Consider the following 22,257-nt stretch of genomic DNA (forward strand, 5'->3'; position numbering starts at 1 on the left):
GAAAAAGCCAAATGGATGGAGAAAATAATCAAATGTAACTAAGTATGACATAGTTACTTTAAAAAATCAAATGGAGAGTACCTTTACTTTAAGAATATATACTATGCACTATTACTGTACTGTTCTGTAACATAAGTGTATTATATGCTATGCTATGCTATGCTATTATATTATATTATATTATATTATATTATATTATATTATATTATATTACCATGGGTGTCAAACTCATTTTAATTCAAGTGTCACATTCAACCCAATCTAATTTCAAGCAGGCTGGACAAGTAAAATAATAGCCTAACAACTTATAAATAATGACAACTCAAAGTTTTCTTTATTTTAGTGCAAAAAACACAACATTACAGTACAAAAATATTTACATGTATCAACTATCCTTTCATTAAAAAATCTGAATAACCAGTTAGCCCCCCCCCCCCCCCCCCAATCTTCCCCCTTCTGATTTCATGATATGGTTTGGTCCATGTGCTAGAGGGTCTAGCTGATGCTAGTAAATATACTTCCATCCAAAAAGTAAAACTATATTAAATTTGTATTTGTATATAAATGTAAAAAAAAATACAATATCATTGGAAAAATATTATCAAAATGTTAAAGATAGCACCTTTCTCATCAATCTTGCAAAAAATCATAAATTCCATTGTAAGCAGAACATTTATACATCCTTACACAATGTTATATTTTTAGACTTTGTATGGTTTGTGGCATTGAATTGGTGGAGCCTGTTGGAATTATTATTCAGTTGAAGAACATATAAAAACCTAAGCATTATATAATTAGAATGCAATATGTTATAACCATGATTTCTATGTTTTAGAATTGGAATGTTATATGTTATAGCTATGATTTCTATGTTTTGCAATTGTAATGTAAAATGTTATAACCATGATTTCTATGTTTTGTAATTGGAATGTAAAATGTTATAGCAATGATTTCTATGTTTTGTAATCATAATGTAATATGTTATAACCATGATTTCTATGTTTTGCAATCGGAATGTAATAAGTTATAGCTATGATTTCTATGTTTTGTAATCAGAATGTAATAAATTATAGCTACGATTTCTGTGTTTTGTAATCGTAATGTAATATGTCATAACCATGATTTTTATGTTTTGTAATCAGAATGTAATATGTTATAACCATGATTTTTATGTTTTGTAGTCAGAATGTAATATGTTATAACTATGATTTCTGTGTTTTACTGATTTGCCCTGAGTTGTGTGATATATTGCCATTAGAAGGTTCCAAGCTTTTAAGGGTAGAATGGAAAAATACAGAGTGTCACAGGTGGGTTAGCTTTGTTTGTTGTTATATTAGCCATATAGAGAAGAGTTCAGGAGGCCTGTGGGGCAAAGACAGGGGGTGAGAATGGAGCAGACAGCTGTGGTGTGGGGGATACGTGAAGGTGTTGGCTGAAGTTAGGAGGAGGAAGAAAACACCCCATGGGAGAGTATAAAGAAGCAGGGAAAAGATAATTCTTGGTTCTTGAGGAAGGGGAGTCAAAGATTTGGGTCCTTTGCTTTGAGACTTTATGTCTGTGGGCCAGGGAGACTGAGGGCATTTTCACACAGTATACTTGAATCTGTATCTGAGTACGCTGGACCCCCAAGTCTGCTTAATTTTATCCATGTGAATGCAACCGTTCCGTGCTCAAGTACTGTGCCCAAGTCCAGTTGAGAAGGTAGTCCTGGGTCCAGGCTGCCAGTACTCCAGCACGGTACGTTGGTGTGTGAATGTGATCTGTGCCTGAGTCCGGAAGTGACCTAATCACCACTCCGACAACGGAAGTGGGTTAATCACCACCAGACGGCACTCCTGTTGTCTCCTGAAAAAGCCTCGGATCCACGTGACACGGGCTCGCCTTACCGACCGGACCACTTGGTGATATATCAGGGACAATGAAAGCCGCTCTTTTCTCTTTGCCTAAAACAGGCTAACAGATAGGTAAGGGTTTGTCATCTTCTGAATTCTGCGTTTGTAGGATAATGACAGAATTCCTTCCACACTGCCACCTACTGTTTCAGCCCTGTAACACTCATTCATACTCGGGCACAGGCTGTAGTACACGTGTGTGTGCGCAACATCTGCAGGAAAGGTGTGAACGTATTCAAGTACGGTACGGACTTGAGTATGCTGTGTGAAACCACCCTGATTCTCATTAACCTTGGGAGACCACAGATCTGTATAAGACTGATTAATGCTCATTAAATGATTGATAAATTGCTATTCTTAAATCTTGTTTCAGGTTTGTTTTATGGTCAAAGTAATTACCAATATAACGAACATGAGGGATAGAGAATTGGAGTCAGATTCATAAATAGAATCCCAAAAAGCCCAAAGTGATATTTTTTCTATGAGACCCCAAAACCCTGGCGGCATCCCTGCATGTGCCAACCTGACCTGGGCACTATTTACTAATCACGTTTTCTTTTTGTTCTCAGACATAATTTGGACCACAAGCATCTTATCAAACCAACAACGACACCCACAGTTATGAGGACAAGTCCAGATAAGAAGAGCATCACATCCACAGAGTGGTACGAATACCATGGCATTCTGTAGGACTCTGTTCTCAGGTGAGCTGCACCTTTATGTCTCATGACAAACTCAATCCAGAAGAGGGCGTTATCCAGAGGCTTCATGGGCTGGTCTCTGTGCAGTCTGGACAGTCTCTGCATGTTCATCCTGTACGAAGGATCATTCAGGACTTCCTGTATGGCACTTTGAAATATATTCCTATCCAGTTCAGAAACGTCCAGCTTCATTGCGACACCCTTCGCTCTTAATCTGGAGAGGTTGTCGGCTTGATCAAACACAAACGGAATGCCTACAATAGGAATGCCGTGATATATAGCCTCATAGATTCCATTTGTTCCTCCGTGACTTATGAATAGTTTCATTTTGGGATGTCCTAAAAGGTCATTCTGTGGCATCCAGTCGACCAGTAAAGTGTTGTCTCCCAATGTGGTGGGTCTGTCACCTTTATACCTCCAGATGACTTTCTGAGGTAGGTTTGCAAAAGCTGCAGCGATCTCATCAGCCAAGTCATGTGGTAGATCTCCAATCAAAGTCCCCAGAGACATAATGATGACGCCATGTTCCCCTGAACTCTGCACAAAGTCTTCCAAGTGCTGAGGCAGAGCTTTTGCAGGTTTACACTGGAATCCTCCCATATAGACAATATTAGGCATAGTTGGACGAGGAAACTCAAACACAAAGTCAACCCTCATGAGCCATAAATCAGCTGCTTGAAAGAGAGAAAAATAGTCTACATCTGAGCCAAAGTAGCGGTCCACCAAAGGAGTATAATGTGGTCCAACAATCTGTTTGTACAGATGCATCCTCATGGTGTAAAAAATCACGTTTTTAACCCTCTCAAAGAAAGTCATTTTATCGGTTAATTCTGAAGGTGGAAGTGGGACATAGGAAAGAGGGGAGGGTGAAATTGCAAAATGGGCCTCACCATGAACAGTCCATCGAGCATTGAACACTAACGGCAGGCCCAGATAGTGAGCCAGCATCACTCCTCCTCCATTAGCAGGATCAGTCAAAACTGCATCAAACTTGGCATCTTCAATGGATTTCATAAGCTCTTTATTCTCAAACATATGCGCCACCAGTTCACAGACTTTCTGGTGTAATTCAGAAAATTTGTTCTTTAACTCCATGTCTAAAGCAAACTGAGTCAAAGCAGAGCCCTTGCCTCGTTTGATTTTAATAATTTCATTGACAAAGAGCCGGAAGAAATCCTCATTTCCACCACCAGCATAATCCACCGTGACAGCACTGTAGAAGGGGGATGCTTCACTGATGTACCAGCTGTCTGTAGGCCGAATGACCGTCACTTCATGTCCCCTCGAATACAGCCCCTCAACAAGTACCTTCATATTCACCCAGTGGCTGCCGTCATGTGGAAACACCAGGACTTTCCCACCCTGGATGGTTGGCGTGAGGACAGCCAAAAGGATGATGACGGAAGCCACTGATAAAGGCATCTTGGAAAAATCTCCTCTGAATGTGAGATCTGCAACGTAAATAGAATTGGGGGGAAAAAAAATTACTAGGTACCCATGGAAAGTAAAATGTGAACAACGAGAAAGCCCTGTGGATGTATTCCTAGAATGTATGGCTCTTTGAATATTTTCATAAACAGTAAAATATAGAGTTTTAGAACAAATGTCTAGAATATTAAGATGGATGGATGGATGGATGGATGTGTTAAATGTTGTGTTTATTGTTATTTGTTCCTATGTCATCAACATTTTCTCATCCCAGATTCAGTAGGCTACTAGAATACTGGACAACAACAACAACAACAAAAATGCCTGGTACTGGAAGAAACATCCAGCTTTGACTAAATTGTGGTGATATTAATTCATAAATCAGATATCTCCAGCACATGAGGATTTTGAGTTATGTACACATGTAAAAAACACTAAATTTTCCCATCTTGTGTCAGTGCCTTTTACTGAGTCTTCACAACCTGAAGCTAACATTTGCTAAATCAGTCATATGTACAGTTATGAACACCAAGTTCATTGAAGAGCAAACTTAAGTATTTGTGCTTATCATTTGACTTAAAATTGTTCGCAAACATTTCAGACCCTCGGCCTTGTTCTGCTGTAGAAACCAACAATAATCAGGGTCATCTTTGGGTTGAAGTGACCCTGGTACCTTCTCTCCGTTTCAGAAATATCTTGATGAAATTGTTCATGATACTCACTTTCATCACCCAAACTGCTTGGAAAAAAAATCCAGGTGCGAGTCGAGTGGAGGAAATTAAATTTGAGTGAGATTCTGCAGACCATCTGTTCATGTGCTTTTGTTATTTACATAAGTATTTGGTCATAATTTGGAAATCTGTTGTTGCCAAGAAAACTTTGCACCACATACACAAATGAATCCCAAGCTGTACTTCTAGAGCTGAGCTTTGAATGGATACAGGAATGCCAGTATGTTCTCCAATCTGTGGTCCAATGTCAGCTTCACAGTACTTTAGATGACATTAAAAGATTCTCTCAGGTGTTGAAAGCGTCTGGATTTTCATCACTTATAATTTACAGAGCTAAAACATTGGCGTGCAGCTAATGGGTAGCTATATATTAACTTGTGCGTAACAAAAAATCCAGACATCATGGAAAAATTCTGATTTCAGTTGTGGAGCTTTGAGGTAAAATTAAGTATTTTTTCCCTGGTTGTAAATTAATTGTTGATCAATGCAAGCACCAACACACTGCAACACTTCATATGCATGGCCTCTCATTCTTCATTTAAAAGCCCTTTTTACACTGAGGGCATTGGCCCGCAGACCAAAACCACCCATGAAAGGGTCCAAACCCATGGGGTGAATTTGTGAAATGCCAAAATTTCATTGAAGATATTAATCATTTTAGTTCAGGGTCCAAATTCAGCCTAATTCTATCTTAAGTGGGTCAGACCAGTAAAATATTATCATAATAACCTATAAGTAATGACAACTCCAAATTTGTATCTTCGTTTCAGTGTAAAAAAGTTACATTACAGGAAAATATTTACATTTTTTACACTATTTTCACAAAAATTTGAATAACCTGAACAAATATGAACAACCTGAAATATCTTAAAGAGAAGTAAGTGCAATAATACCACTACTCTGCCTGTTACTAAATGTTTTGGACATTTGTAGATCCACTGTGATCTGTAAGTTGTAATGTACAGGTGTAAATGATAAAATGAGGAACATATTGTTAAAATTGCACTTATTTCATGTTCATATTATTTACATTTTTTAACCCATAGAGACTCAAGCAGCCACCAGTGAAACAAACCAACTACAAATATAAACTGTTTAATACCTGTTGATCCATTAATCCTATCAATACATGCAAATAATTGGTGTAAAATGCAGTTTGTCATCTTTTCATGGTCATCAGATATGACCCATTTGGACGTTCAGAGGCTCTGTAGTAAATGTGGAAACACCGTCATCTTCTACAACAATGATTCACCAGCAACACCCCCGCAGTTGGATCAGTGACAGTGGATGGAGACACTTATTTTTACATTCAGTTAGCAATACCTTTGCTGAAAAAGTAACTTTTACTTCATTTTTCTCTGTTTTGATATAATTAACTTTGAATTTACTCTGAGTTTTCATGAACATCTACATGATCTGTGAATTAAATATAGGAAAATAAATGATTTACACCAAAAATGCAAAATACAGAGGATAACATTAGGCTATAATTAAAAAAAAAAAAAATCGGTGGGAAATCACTTACGAAAGGGAGAAACAGAGAAAAATTCATCTGGGAACTGGCACAAAAGTAGCAGTGGGTCTTTATGGGTTAAAGCTGAGTTTAGAAACGTAAACACTATATAAATGTAATTTTACTTTTTATATTCTAAAACAGGGGTGTCAAACTCATTTTCTTCCGGGGGCCACATTCAGCCCAATTTAATCTGAAGTGGGCCGGACCAGTAAAATAATAGCATGATAGGCAATAAATAATGACAACTCCAAATTGTTTTAGTGCAAAAAATAACATTCAATTATGCTACTATTTACATTTACAAACTATCCAAACTAAAAGGATGTGAATAACCTGAAAAATTAAATTTGTTAAGAAATCTAAGTACAATTTTATCAATATTATGCCTCGACTTATCATTTATACACATGCATTACAGATCTGATATACAAAGACACAAAACATGTAGTAACAGGCAGAATATTGTTAAAGTTACACTGAATTTCTTTAGACATTTCAGGTTGTTCATATTTGTTCAGGTTATTCACATGTTATTGTAAAAGGATAGTTTCTTAATGTAAATATTTTCATAATTTAATGTTTTTTTGCACTGAATCAAAAAGAAAAAATTGGTGTTGTCATTATTTATAGGCTATTATGATCATATTTTTGAGTCCGATGCCCTAACTTGCACTTTGCAAATTCATCCCGCGGGCCAGATTGGAATCTTTGGCGGGCCCGTTTTGGCCTGTTTGACACCTGTGCTCTAAAACATAGAGAAAAGTTTGGAGTTGACATGATGTATGTATTATTTTATTATTACACTGGGTTACAAAAAAATGTTTTTTGCAAGTTGTCTAGGTTTTTTCAACTGAATTAGGACCATTTTGCACTGCTAAATCCAAAAATGACATCTGTTTTTCTCAATCAGGTCAGGTTTTTTTTGCTAATTTGATTTTGAAAAATTTGATCTTCTCACAATCTGCACCCAAACTTTATCTTGGTCACCAAGTTTAATACTAAAATAAGATTGGTAAGCACACTTAATGAAACTTGGTGTATTCACCGCAGATGTAGCAGAATACGTCACGCTTATTTTTGCAAGATCTTCTAGTTGAAGCCATTTCATTCACCTGTAATATTAAAAAAAACCATTAATCATAAATTGGCAGAAGTAAAATCTTCAGAACTCATTTATTGCAAGAAATATGAAAGAATTTTGTGTCATATGATGTGAAAATGCCCATAAATGTAAGCAAAAATGTTAAAAAGCCAATATGTAGCATAGTTCAGAAAGTTGACCTGATTGAGCAAAATTAACGTGATTTTTGGATTCAGCACACCAAAATTATCTTGAATCACTTCAAAAAACTTAAACAATAAATTTGTTATTGTACAGTTAGTGTTATTGTACAGGTCTGGCCCACTTCAGATCAAATTGGGCTGGATGTGGCCCCTGAACTAAAATGACTTTGACACCCCTGGGATGGTTCTATTCATGTAGACAATACCTCCTCAAATGCCTCATGCAGAGGAAACACATCAAGTATTTCTCAGGTAATAAGTGAAAGGAGAGAGTTTAATATTTCTGCAAGAAATGTGCCGGAGAACACGTGATCCTTTCTCATAAGTCCCAGGGGTTCATATTTTTGCTCATGTGTGCCATCCTTTCACAGACTGTTGGACTGGGGAACATTATCCTCTCAGTTTTCAAAATCTAGACCCAAGTTCCTCAGCTACGACCACTTCCTCCTCTGTTCGACTGATTTTTGGACTAAACTTGTAAATGTCGCTCAGTGGAAACTTTCTTGCCACATGACAGTCTGAGTCCACAGATGATTTACACAAACAGAACAGACGAGTGGAAAGCAGACACAGACAGACAGACAGTTCAGGCCATGTTCTACTGAGTGCATGAAGTACAAAATGCTTCGGTTGGTTTTACTCAGTTACTCAAGGCGGTTTTATTGAGGATTAAGAACTAAACATGTACAGGGACTGAAGACCAAACAGGACTAAACTTCGTTACCTGTGACGTTCACGGGTTCATCCTCTGTTGGACAAGACGGCTGCCGTTCTGGAACTTCACTAAAGTCCACTAAAAACAAACCCAGCGAAAGTAGATGCACGTTATTTTAGTATTATGTTGAAATGTATGAGCTGAACTGGCCGCTACTGGTCAGAGAGTTCAGACGAACGAAGGCACACCGGCTGTGTTCAGCGACGGACTGATACACAGCGTCACCGGGGGCTGTCCTTGAATGCCCCATGGTGGTGAAATGGCAGTATGTCTTCCAAAAAAACAAACAAAAACAAAACAAAAACAAAAACAAAAAACTGATGTAATAATAATAATAATAATAATAATAATAATAATAATAATAATAATAATAATAATAATAATAATGTATTCCATCCTCTGAACATGACTATTTAGAGACACTCTCTAACACACTGTGAAGAATGTGTCAACCATTTCCAGTCACTAAGATGATTAACTGACTCGCGAAATAAATAAATAAATAAACAAAATTCTTATAGAAATAGAAAAAAGAAAAACAACAAAAATCATAAGTAAAACAGAGAAAGAAAATAACAGATCAAAACACCAAGAAGAAAAGCTAATAAATAAATAAATAAATAAATAAATAAATAAATAATAATAATAATAATAATAAATAAAACAAACAAAATTATAAATAATAAATAGGTTAAATAAATAAATAGTAATAAAATCATAATAATAATAATAAAAAAACAACATCACTAACCATAAATAAAGCAAATATATAAATACATAAATTGACAGATCAAAATACACAAAAAGAAGGAAAAAAAAATAAAAACAATAATGACAATAATCATAAATAAAACAAACAAACATACTGATGAATGATTATTTGAACCTTTTAATTGCAGGTAACAGAAGACAAATGATGCACATATAGGTGTGATGTAGGTGCACGTAAAATAGTGTAAATAATAACAGGTGGTGTAGTAAATAGCACTGTCACCTCACAGCAAGAAGGTCCTGAGTTCAATTCCAACAGCAGGGACCTTTGTTTTTTGCATGTTCTCCCTGTGTTTGTGCGGGTATCTTCCTCCCACCATCCAAAGACATGCACTGATAGGTTAATTGGTTTATCTAAATTGCCCATCGGGGTGAATTTGAAAGTGATTGGTTGTTCATCTCTATATGTACAGGTCGTCATTGAACATGAGTATTAGTTCTCAACTAACTTACCTGGTTAAATAAAGGTTAAAAAATGCTGGGACAACATTTTAAATGTGCCTGAATAATAGAGTTTTTGCAGGATCTTTTGGTTCATCAAACAATTTCCTTCATGTTCAATCTTCAGCTGAACGTGTTTATGATTCACATTTGTTTATGTCTGCATTTAGGTCTATTTAGTTTTGTTTGTCATTTGTTTGATGACATTTAATGATCTTTCTTGGCATAGGAGACCACACTATTCTATAAAGACTATTGTTTTTGGGTTTTTTTTTTTCAAGGCATTTATTTATTTGTTTATTTATTCATTCATGTATGGTTACACAATGGTAATGCAGTCAGTGACTGTCCATAGGATGGATTCATTGGTTCCCCTGAATTATATGATGGAAAACACTTTACACTGTGCATATTTTAAGGTTTAAGTGAAATAAAACCACGCAAAATAAAATACTTGAGTAAAAGAAAGCAGGCTTTTTTATAATTTGTTTCTCGTTTCCCACAGGTTGCCCATCCCTGATCTAGTCAAACACATTAGCCTATTGTTTGAGCTTTCAGACAATGCACCATGTTGTTTAACTGTCAGTGTAACCTTGTGTAAGGACAAATTAGGGTTTTAGTGTAGTTCATTGAAAGATATTACCGTTGTGCCTTTAAAAAAAATAATAGTAAAGACTAAAAATAAAACATGATCTTCTGGTTTTTGAATTCAACCTGCTTCCACCCTCACTCTTCAGCTCATTTGACTTCCTAACACATGACTCATTTGTGATTCTTCTGTTGGTTTTTATTAAGTAATTTTAATTTTTCATTTAAAATAATTTACATCCAACATACTCTTTTTATTAACTACTAACTTAATAAAGTCCAGACCTGGGAGTCTTTTAACTGTTGGTATTTTAATCTAAAATGAGAACCTTGCAGTATCTAACTCTGAAAAAGAAGTTTTCATATTCTTAAGTACAAGATAATCCTCCAAATGAACCAACGACTGTAACTGTTAATACGTTTCTTCAAAAGCTGTCAAACAGGAAACTAAAATGTGACAAAGAGTAAACCTCTTTAGTCCTCATGCTTCATGCGGTTCAGACTGAATTCAGACCAGAGAGAATGCCACCCCACTTCCTTTTCTTTAGGGAGGGGTGTGGGTGCAAGTTATGCCTCAAATGTGACAACACCTCTGCTGTATATACAACATAAAATTGTTGTGTCAGGAAAGGGAAGCCCGGTCATTAAACTGCTCGAGGCTGCAATCCAAACCAAACTACACTGTTAGCACTCAAGTTGAGGTTTATTATACATTTTATACTTTCCATAAACATATGTAGTAACTGCACAAATGACAAACTCACCCGATCTTTAGAGTTCAATGGATGAAATGGTCTGTAGTCAGAACATTTTAACACTTAAAGGTCACAGCTGATCTTGTGATAACATGATCTAACAAAACATACTCAGAGCTACACAAATTCTTGAGGTAGAAAACCCCGCCTCTTGAAAATGTTTACATGCCCAAATGAGTCATATGTTAGGAAATCAAATGAGCTAAAGAGTGAGGGTGGAAGCAGCTTGAATTCATAAACCAGAAGATCATGTTTTATTTTTAGTCTTTACTATTATTTTTTTTAAAGGCACAACGGTAATATCTTTCAATGAACTACAGTAAAACCCTAATTTAACTTATAAAGATCCAGTGTGACTTTTGTGTAAGCTCCCAAAATGACTTTTTGTCCATATTTAACATTTCTTAAGTGATTTATCACCATATATCCTCTACATTTAGTTTTTTTTTAGTGAAAATCAGGTATTTTCCGATATTTAATTCACTGATCATGTACTTTAATCATCATGATGAGATTACATTTGAGGATTATTATATCAAAAACAGGGAAAACTTAAGAAAAATGTACTTTTTCAGCACATATATCATTAATTGAACATCAAACAAGTGTGTATATCCACTGTCATTGATCCAGCTCCATGGGTTTTACTTGTGAATCAATGTTGTAGAAGATGACAGTGTTTTTACGGTAACTACAGAGCCTCTGAATGTCCAAAAGGGTCATATCTGATGAACATGAAAAGATGACAAAATGCATTTTACACAAATTATTTACATGTATTGATAGGATCAACAAATATTAAATAGTTTAGATCAGTAGATGATTTTGGTCACCGGCGACTGTTTGGGTCTTAATGGGTTAATTAAACTAAGGCCAATTGGTGCCTTTTTGAACAATCACAAAGCACACATTTACCTTATGAGGTATTACCTCATGGACATTTATTAGAACAGTTAATTTGTACATTTTAGATTATGAAAAGTCGAAACACAAAGTCCCATGAAAATAAAAATATGGAAGACAAAATGATGAAAATAATAACTTTACAAAATAAGTCAGTGCTTAGTAATTACCAAGTTTTCCATAACAGCAGGTAATCTCAAAGTCAGTTCATTTCAGCTTCGTCTTCTCTTATTAGGTTGTAAAATATATCTTTTCAGTTACTCTAGTTAAATTTAGGTTTACTCACTGTGCAGTAGACCCCCCCCCCCAATACAAGAGGGAGAGTAAGATACGGAAATAGCACATAGGTCAGCTCAAAGCACTATTAAAGTGTAGCTCACTAGGTAATGCTTCAGACAGTGTGTAAGACTGGGGTTAAATCCCAGCCAAAACAAGGATTTTTTTTTTCTGCTGCTGATTTTCAAACGAGGGGGGGTAGGTTAATCCGCCATTGTATTACATATGTTTTTTACTCTTGTTTAACTTTAGGTTTACACACGTTACAGTATAAACACCTCATTAGGATAAAAACTGTTGTGAGCACAAGGAGAAAAACTCCAAACAAGAACAAACCCACATCTACAGAGTAGTAAGAATACCATGGCATTCTGTAGGACTCTGTTCTCAGGTGAGCTGCACCTTTGTGTCTCATGACAAACTCCGTCCAGAAGAGGGCGTTATCCAGAGGCTTCAGGGGCTGGTCTCTGTGCAGTCTGGACAGTCTCTGCATGTTCATCCTGTACGAAGGATCATTCAGGACTTCCTCTACAGCCTTAAGGAAGTTGTTATCTTTGTCCACTGAATCAATAGTCAGAATCTGAGCTCCACCTCTTTCTTTAAGTCGCAGCAAATTATCACATTGGTCAAAAAACAATGGGATCCCCACCACTGGAATGCCGTGATAAATGGTCTCCAGAAGTCCATTTGTTCCTCCATGAGCAACAAATAGTTTCATCTTGGGATGTCCTAAGAGGTCATTCTGTGGCATCCAGTCAACTAGTAAAGTGTTGTTTCCCAGATTGGCCGGTCTGTCACCTTTATGCCTCCAAATGACTTTCTGAGGTAATTTAGCAAAAGCTGCAGCGATCTCATTTGTCATATCAGCAGGAAGTGCACTCACAAAACTTCCCATAGACATGAGGATGACTCCATGTTCCCCTGAACTCTGCACAAAGTCCTCCAGCTGCTGAGGTAGAGGTTTGGCAGGTGTACACTGGAACCCTCCCATATAGACAAAATTAGGCATTGTGGGTCGTGGATATTCAAACACAAAGTCCACTCTCATGAGCCAAAGGTCTGCAGACAGGGATAACTCAAAAAAGTCACTGTTGGGCCCGAGATATTTTTCACATAATTTCTGGTATGTTTGTGTAATCATTGAGTAATAGTGTATTTTGGTTATCAGATACACCATCATATTTTTAACTCTCTGAAGAAAAGTCATCTTATCAGTGTAACCAGTGCCTGTTATAGGAATATATGACACTGGTGAAGGAGCGAGAGAAAAATGAGCTTCTCCTGCTATTAACCAGCGAACATTATAAACCAAAGGAAGATTCAGATATTTGGCTAAAATGATTCCATGACCCCAGCACGGGTCAGTGAGTACTAGGTCAAAATTACTGTCCTTCAGCTTCCTCAACAACTCTTGGTCATCAAACATTGCTGATACAAACTCACCCACAGTTCTGTGCATGTCAACAAATGTGTTAGTCATTCCTATTGTAATATGGAGGAAACTCATCAAAGGAAGATTCCCTCTGTCAAACTCAATGATGCTGGATACCAGACTAGTAAGGAACTCTTGACCTAAGGCTCTCTCCACTGGAACTGTTATGGAATGATAGTAAGTGGAGTTTTCTTTGACGTACCAGCTTTTACTGGAGCGAACAACAGTTATATTGTGTCCTTTTGAGTGTAACGCTCGCAGTAGGACCTCCATGTTCACCCAGTGACTGCCTTCAATAGGAAACACCAAGATGTTTCCACCATGGGAAATGCTGGAGAAGAGGGTGAGGAGCAGGACAACACCGCAGCAGAAGATCAGCCTCATCTACAAGAAAAACAATCGACAATCAGTATGACTTTTGGGATAAAAATATCTAATTGCAGGTGGAATGGAATAATTTCACAATGATTTGCTTTTTAGCAAAAAGTAAATGACAAAAAATAAACAAAGCTGCAGGATGATAGTAGTAGGTTTATTACTAAAATAAATCACAGGTTTATTGTATAATTTATAAGCAGTTTCCTGTCACTGTGAAATAACTTATTCAAGATTCTTATTTGCCATTTATGCACAAAAAACAATCCAGGCAAATTGGAATTTCTGGTTCGGGGCTCTCTTGGAGTCAGGTAAAAATGTTAAAAGCCAAGGAAAAAAAATCACTTAAGAATAGAATAGAAAGGAATATAATAAATAAATAATAAATGCTGCAACTGAGGTGTGAAGACAGACAGACAGACAGACAGACAGACAGACAGACAGACAGACAGACAGACAGATAGATAGATAGACAAAGAAGACAAAAAACAAACAGACCAAAAAAAACAAAACACAACAGTGGGTTAGTAGCCAGGTTGACATTAAGGTAAGTATATATACTCTAAAAGACACTTGCTAAACAACTACTCTAAAAGAGCTTCCTGTACAATACTGTAAATAAAGATTTCTGATTGTATTTACACATTTCAGGACATTGATATAAGGTGAAACAGTTATATAAAGTGTAGTGAAGACTTTGAACAGACAAGTTAGATTAAAAAATGTATACAAATAATAATAATAATAATAATAATAATAATAATAATAATAATGCAAAATAAATAAATAAATAATAATAATAATAATAATAATAATAATAATAATAATAATAATAATAATTACCAAAAGGTAAGCAATATAAATAAGTACTTCTGCTACTACTACTAATAATAATAATGATAAAAATAATGATGATGATGAACTTAGATTTAAAATGTGTTATTTCGTCTGCAGTGGATATGGTCACAGTAACAGTGACATGAGACAATTCCATTAGTAATCGCTACAGACTCAAGTTCGTCTCTTTTGTTTATTTTCCGCTTTCGGCTGCAGAGACGCACATGTTTTCTAACAACACAAAACGGACCTATTTAGTCCATATCCTTTTCCGGTGCAGAATATTTTCTATTTTATTTGCAATTATAAGTAGAGCCCCAACATGTACACTTCCGCAGATAGTGACAACATCAGTAAAAAATAAAATCTGAATTCCAGTGAATCCAAAGCAGACAGTATGTGTCTAGCCTGTATTTTACCTCTGCCCCACTCTGCATCTGTTTTCGGTTACTTACTTTCTGTTAGATTGAAACCCATAGTGGAAGATCCCGTCCTAAATAACAGTCCTTTAGTGAGACTGTTGCCGGTCTCGACTTGCTCAGTCTTATGCAACCCTCATGGGAGGAGCTGCAGCACAAAACAGAAGCGTTTCAGGTCCAAGTCTGTTCCCTGTACGCACACTCTGTCACTTCCCCATGAAATTACACTTTCATCGTTGCCAACCCCCACTTTGAATATTATCATTTTGCAGTTGGAGTCAGAGGAAACATATCTCTGAGGTGCAGAAATCTGAACAAATGTATGCGCAACCATGTAAATTAATATTATTATCATGTATACATGTGGAATTTCAAAGTTATCATGCAGAAGATTTTCCTTAAAGAATAAGGTTGTGCAACAAAAGAAGCAGCTTCATTTTAGTCCTCCTGTCGTCCATTATGACTCCAAAGTGTTTAAATGGAATGAAGTCACATGACACTTATTTATTACCCCAACCCTTGAAGGGTAGAGGAGGGGTATTGTTTTTGGTTCGGTTTGTGTCTTTGTTTTTTTAACACTAGCAGCAAAAATATTGGTTGAATTCATACCAAACTGGGTTTATAGATTGCCAGTGACCCAGAATAGATCTCATTACATTTTGGGAACAGTAGGTCAAAGTTCATATTTTTAATGAATTTTTCAAATCTTTTTTTCCCCCATTTACTTATAATGGGTGAAATTTCACATGTCTGCAGCAGCAAAACTATTTGTTGAATTCATATCAAATTGGGTTTATAGATTGCCAATGATACAGAATAGATGTGGTTACATTTTGGAAAAACTAGGTCAAACTTCAAATTTTTTATGAATTTTTTACGTCTTTTTTTCCCCCTCCCATTTACTTATAATGGACGAGATTTCACGTCATCAATTTTGTTTCAATTTACTTCATATTTAGCACATATATAGAGGCAATTCATATGCTGACATCAGCACAGGCATAGACATGATGACATGCAAAAAGCTGTAAAACTGAGGACAAAGATGAGCTGACTGGGAAGGGAAAATACATGAGTTTGATTGAAACAGAGAAGAATGTGCATTGAGGAGGTGCTTTGAATGCAATTCCCAAATAGGCCACACAACTATCACTGGGACATTTTATTGCTCATTTTAATGTGAGTATGCATGTTGATTATCTGCGTTCTCATTGGTGGCCTTTCTACACAACAGCTCTCTTGATTTGAAGAAGTCCTAAGTCCAGGTGTTTGTTGTGTCTTTATATCTCTGTCCAGTACTTGTTATATTCCAAGGGTCACAAAAAACAAATTGCTTGAGAGATAGTTACCTTATTTTATTTCTACATTTTACATCATAAAAAGATCTAAGCATGAATCAAGATACAAGTATGTGACACTGAGTATTAAACAATTTACAGCAAAATGTTGACAAAATGTTGTCGTTAAAAAACAAGTATATGTTTACTGATTATCCAACATTCCATAACAGCAGATCAAGACACTTCTATTCCAAAGTTAGTGCTTTTACTTTTCATTTTTCCATGGGGTTTTGAAATATATATCTTTTCATTTACTCTTGTTTAACTTTAGGTTTACACACTTTACGGTATAGACACCTCATTAGGATAAAAACTGTTGTGAGCACAAGGAGAAAAACTCCAAACAAGAACAAACCCACATCTACAGAGTAGTAAGAATACCATGGCATTCTGTAGGACTCTGTTCTCAGGTGAGCTGCACCTTTGTGTCTCATGACAAACTCCATCCAGAAGAGGGCGTTATCCAGAGGCTTCATGGGCTGGTCTCTGTGCAGTCTGGACAGTCTCTGCATGTTCATCCTGTATGAAGGATCATTCAGGACTTCCTCTACAGCCTTAAGGAAGTTGTTATCTTTGTCCACTGTGGACAGTTCGAGAATCTGAGCACCCCCTCTTTCTTTAAGACGCAGCAAATTATCATATTGGTCAAAAAACAATGGAATCCCCACCACTGGAATGCCATGATAAAGAGCCTCCTGGACCCCATTTGTTCCTCCATGAGCTATAAATAGTTTCATCTTGGGATGTCCTAAGAGGTCATTCTGTGGCATCCAGTCAACTAGTAAAGTGTTGTTTCCCAGATTGGCCGGTCTGTCACCTTTATGCCTCCAAATGACTTTCTGAGGTAATTTAGCAAAAGCTGCAGCGATCTCATTTGTCATATCAGCAGGAAGTGCACTCACAAAACTTCCCATAGACATGAGGATGACTCCATGTTCCCCTGAACTCTGCACAAAGTCCTCCAGCTGCTGAGGTAGAGCTTTGGCAGGTGTACACTGGAACCCTCCCATATAGACAAAATTAGGCACTGTAGGTCGTGGATACTCAAACACAAAGTCCACTCTCATGAGCCAAAGGTCTGCAGACAGGGATAACTCATTAAAGTCACTGTTAGGCCCAAGATATTTTTCACATAATTTCTGGTACGTTTGTGAAACCATTATGTGATGTTGTGTTTGGGCTATCAGATACATCATCACATTTTTAACTCTCTGAAGAAAGGTCATCTTATCAGTGTTGCCAGTGCCTGTTATAGGAATATATGACAGTGGTGAAGGAGCGAGAGAAAAATGAGCTTCTCTGGTTATTAACCAGCGAACATCATAAACCAAAGGAAGATTCAGATATTTGGCTAAAATGATTCCATGACCCCAGCACGGGTCAGTGAGTACTAGGTCAAAATTACTGTCCTTCAGCTTCCTCAACAACTCTTGGTCATCAAATATAGCTGATACAACCTCACCCACGATTCTGTGCACTTCAATAAATGTGCCCATCATTCCTACAGCCATATTGAAGAAACTTGTCACAGGAAGAGCACCTCTTTCAAAGTCAATCGCTGTGGATATCAGATCGGTAATCATCTCTTTACCTAAGCTCCTCTCCACTGGAACTGTTATGGAATGATAGTAAGTGGAGTTTTCTTCAACGTACCAGGTTTTGCTGTTGCGCACAATAGTTAAATTATGTCCTTTTGAGTGTAACGCTCGCAGTAGGACCTCCATGTTCACCCAGTGACTGCCTTCAATAGGAAACACCAAGATGTTTCCACCATGGGAAACTCTGGAGAAAAGGGTGAGGAGCAGGACAACACCGCAGCAGTAGATCAGCCTCATCTACAAGAAAAACAATCGACAGTCAAATACAGATACAGATCGACAGCTTTATTAGTCCCTAAGGGGGGAATCTAGTTCAAGCAACTCCTGAACATAGAAGAACACACCACCAACAACAGCGACAACGATGACATCAAGCAGAAGACAACAGACAGGAGTACAACATGTCAAAGACACCACATCAGTACATAACCAAGGCCACAAGGACCAAAGGACTAAGAAGAGAGAACTCACAGGCACTTAAACCACTGTCCATATGACTGATAGAGTGGTGGCACAATAAAGTAACTGAGAAGAAGATAAATAATAGTTATAATTATAAAATAAATATAATAAATTCAGCATTAAATTACATGATACAAGCAACGGTCCTCACTCCAAACTATGACCATCGCTATCCCGGTTTAAGAGCCTGATGGCAGACGGGATGAAAGATTTAGCCAGCCTATTTGTCCTCCTGATAGGAGCGATGAAACAATGGCCTGAAGGCATCACCAAGAACTCCAAGGACAGGATGTGGCGATGTTGGGAAGTTATTATCCCTTTAGCTTTATGGACCACCTGCCTCTCCCACAGAGAACTGAAATCCCTCTGCTGGACACCCATGATCTTAGAGCAGACCATGGGCATTTTTAATCCATTTTTGGGGATGCTGAAGCCCCCCTAAATTGATTCCCAGCACCCCTAAAATATTTTGAGGTTGCTGAAATTTTTCTTTTTTCTTGTTTATTTTATGTCCATTCTTAACATGCTAGAAAAATGTCAAAACCATATACAGTACATGGCTGAAACGTAATATTTTATCAACAAAAATACAGCACACCCCACCCATCTTGTCTCAAAAATGGTTGGATCCATTCCATCCCTCCTCCCCTTCCCTGACTCAGACTCTGCCTGTACAGAGCAGTATGCAGGCGCTGCCATCTGGAGTTGGGATACAGTAGTGGTGGAAGTACCTGGTTTAAACCAGGACATTTGTTTACTTCTGTAACTTAATACCAACACATTATTATCATCGCCAGTCCCTATTTTTGCTGCATTGAAACGCAGATAACTGTTTATGCTGTCAGGTGGGAGTTAGCTGATGTTTTTCTAGCTAGGAAATGTTCCATGTGGTTCAGTCCACCTCTGTCCTCTGTTTGAACTGGACTGACAGAAGCTGCTGTTGTGTCTGTGCATGTGTTCAGATTAAAGACAAGGTGCTACTGACTTTATCTGACTGGATAACTGACTGGATGCCCATTAACTCCTAGTGTGTGTGTGTGTGTGTGTGTGTGTGTGTGTGCGCGCGCAGACAGGAACATACGTTTTTTTTTTTTTGTAAAAAAAAAAAAAAAAAGAGCCAGATTCAGGTAGAAGTGTAAGATCAACTTGTGTAACCTCATTTTCCACAGCAACCAAATATTCTCTTACAATGATGTTATAAGTCGAATAAATGTACCAGTTTATATCTCTTATTGATATAAAACACATTATTTGGTTATTTACCTTTTGGTTAAAGCACAAAGAGAGAGAGGGGAGCAGAGAGACACTTAACATATACACTGGTGTACAATTTTTTTTAGAAATTATCTGCCTCAGAGATTAAATCAGGGCCAGTTCTAGTCTGTCATATTAGGGTGGGCTGGTTGAAATAACAAGTGGGCAACTTAGTTGGTGTGTACAGACAATAGCAATCCTGAATAGTGTCCTGAAGACTGACAATTTGAATTGCAGTCCTGACGGCACTGAAAAGAAGTGGTTTGGGAATTTAGTTAAGTATAAGAATCCATTCATTGATCCCCAAAGAGGAATTCAGTCGTCTGGCAGCTCATCTGTGTTCAGTTACTCTTTAATATAAAACAAAAATTATTTTAAAAGTCCTTAGTGTATATTTCTTTTCATTGGATGAGCTTGAAAAATAAAAGAATGAATACTAAATACTAATATAATGAATAATTCTCAATGTGGCCAGAATTTATACAAAATGAAGGCAGTCTACTCTTGTTCAAACTCAGACTGAAAAGTGGCACAAATAGAACAACCGCAAACAACTTCAACTTGGCCATAAGTAAAAAATAAAAAAAACTAAATTATATTTTTTCATATTTCACAAACCAAAAAAGTCTAATTCAAATTCAATCTGAAAAGTGACAAATGACAAAAAGAACAACAAATCTTTCTTTTTCATCTAAAACCTTGAACTTTAGACTCAAATGTCAGTAGAACTATTTACATATAAACCAACAGGACAAAATTATTAGAATAATTCATATAATTTAGTGACAGAGATCATTTGCCCCTCACTCAGTTTTTGTCCTATCCTTGGGCGATGGTTGAGAGACCGTGTGTGTGTTTTACTGGCGTTGTGTTGCCCAGTGTGTGTGTTTTATTGGCATTGCGTTAGTCAGTGTGTGCGTACATAACCTGATGTGAGTGGCTGCTGAACCGGGCCGGCTGCTCTGCAGGAGCCCAGAGACGATGCTCGGCCCAAGAGCACGTCAACAAGCCACAGATACAGTGAAACTACCATAGAGAGAATTGCGGTATTAAACAGAAACCCCGACAGGTACAGCAGTGACCTCGATAGGTGCAGGAGAGACCAAGGAGGGACGTTTAACTCCCCACAGCCCAGAAACGGACTGTGAGCTGCTGTACGAGCGAATGAAGCGCTCAGGAAATGCAAAACAATAATGACAACCAATCACTGACGGAATAGGGCGGGCTGTAGGCTGCCCATCCAATCGCAAATAAGAGCCAATAGTAGTGGAGTCTGTTATGTTTTTCTGTTGGATAAATGTTTTGCTTTAACTTTCGACTGGGTGGGCAAGACAGACATTTGGGTGGGCTGAGCCCACCCCTGCCCATGCCTACCGCCGGCCTCGGATTAAATGTGCTAAATGTTACATATTTTAATCAGATTAATTGGAAAACAAATGACAAAAGTGGTGGTTTGCTGATGTTTTGATGGTATATGATGAAGTGTAATTCTACATATATATTGGTTTCTGTCCATTTATCCAACAGATTTCTAAGAGTACGTTTACACGGCAACACTCCGCAAAGATTTCTCCTTTGCGTTATAAAATCATTCCGCGTTAAGACGAAGCCGCTATGATAACGATCTGCGTTAACATGAGTCCGCGAGGATGGCTGAATACGCTGTAGTGGCCATGCCAGACCAGTAGCTGGCGATGTAGAGCTGTAGTGGAACAGTGGCGGTAAAACACGCGCCTGCGCACAAACGATTTCCGGTTTAGACAGCCTTTAAATGAGGAGAAGAAGAAGAAGAAGAGGCGGACAACACTATTTACAAACAATAATGGCGAGTGGTCGTACAAAGACGCAGGACTTCTTTGTCTGGACAGATGAGCTGAGCACAGTTAGCAGCATGTATGTTGTTCTGAAACCGGCCATTGTTGTTGTGGTTGTTCCTTCTTTTTCTGCAGCTTTATTGTGTCATAGAGGCTGGCAAACCAGCTTGGAGGCGCACTACTGCCACCAACTGGCCTGGAGCGGGTTAACTGGCGGTTCTTGGCTGCGCGCGCATGCGGTGACGTCATATTTTACCCCGGAACGCTCCGATTCGCGTTAACACGGAGCTGAAATGCGGAGCGTATTGATAACATTCCACCCTGGACCCTGGTATCAAAAGTTTCCGGATTCAGGCACTCTAGGCACCGTTTCCATGTTAACAGAAGGCTAATCCGCGATGAAATCTTCCCGGAGTCGACTGAATCCTACGCCGTGTAAACGGCCCCTAAATGTTCCACTGATAGAACCTGTAAAGTGAATGTATTGTCATGTGCAGACAGTGTTTTGAAGTAGATCTGGTAGCTCTGAGACTAATATTCCTCTGGAGTTAAACCCATTCTCTCGTAGATGTAAATGTTGAGGAGCTGCTGTACCAAAATGGAGGATCGGCTTGCACCAGAAATTAGGGTTAGGGTATATTTATTTTATGATTCCAATCCATTCCTCTTTTACTGTGGCTCAGCATTTAAATAACTTTTATCAGATTTGATGGTTTAGTCAC

At 37.6% G+C, this 22,257-nt stretch overlaps 1 protein-coding gene across 10 annotated transcripts in view; it reads right to left on the minus strand.

Annotated features, from left to right (window-relative positions):
• Positions 1-446: 446 nt before the first annotated feature.
• Positions 447-22,257, minus strand: part of LOC115438721 (UDP-glucuronosyltransferase 2A2-like) — a 41,233-nt gene continuing 19,422 nt past the window's right edge. For 2 of the 10 annotated variants that reach the window (XM_030162515.1, XM_030162520.1), the window contains exons 2-3: positions 16,953-18,242; positions 447-2,731 (exon numbers count right to left, since the gene is read on the minus strand). In XM_030162515.1, coding sequence (XP_030018375.1) covers positions 2,435-2,731; positions 16,953-18,242 — 1,587 coding nt within the window. In that variant the 3' untranslated portion in view covers positions 447-2,434. Of the gene's footprint in view, positions 4,045-8,279; positions 8,523-12,530; positions 13,821-15,067; positions 15,301-16,401; positions 18,243-22,257 lie in introns of those variants that run through there. The other 8 variants (XM_030162556.1, XM_030162549.1, XM_030162536.1 and 5 more) reach the window with 7 other exon arrangements.

Source organism: Sphaeramia orbicularis, chromosome 3, assembly GCF_902148855.1.
Source record: "Sphaeramia orbicularis chromosome 3, fSphaOr1.1, whole genome shotgun sequence".
NCBI classification, from domain to species: domain Eukaryota; kingdom Metazoa; phylum Chordata; class Actinopteri; order Kurtiformes; family Apogonidae; genus Sphaeramia; species Sphaeramia orbicularis.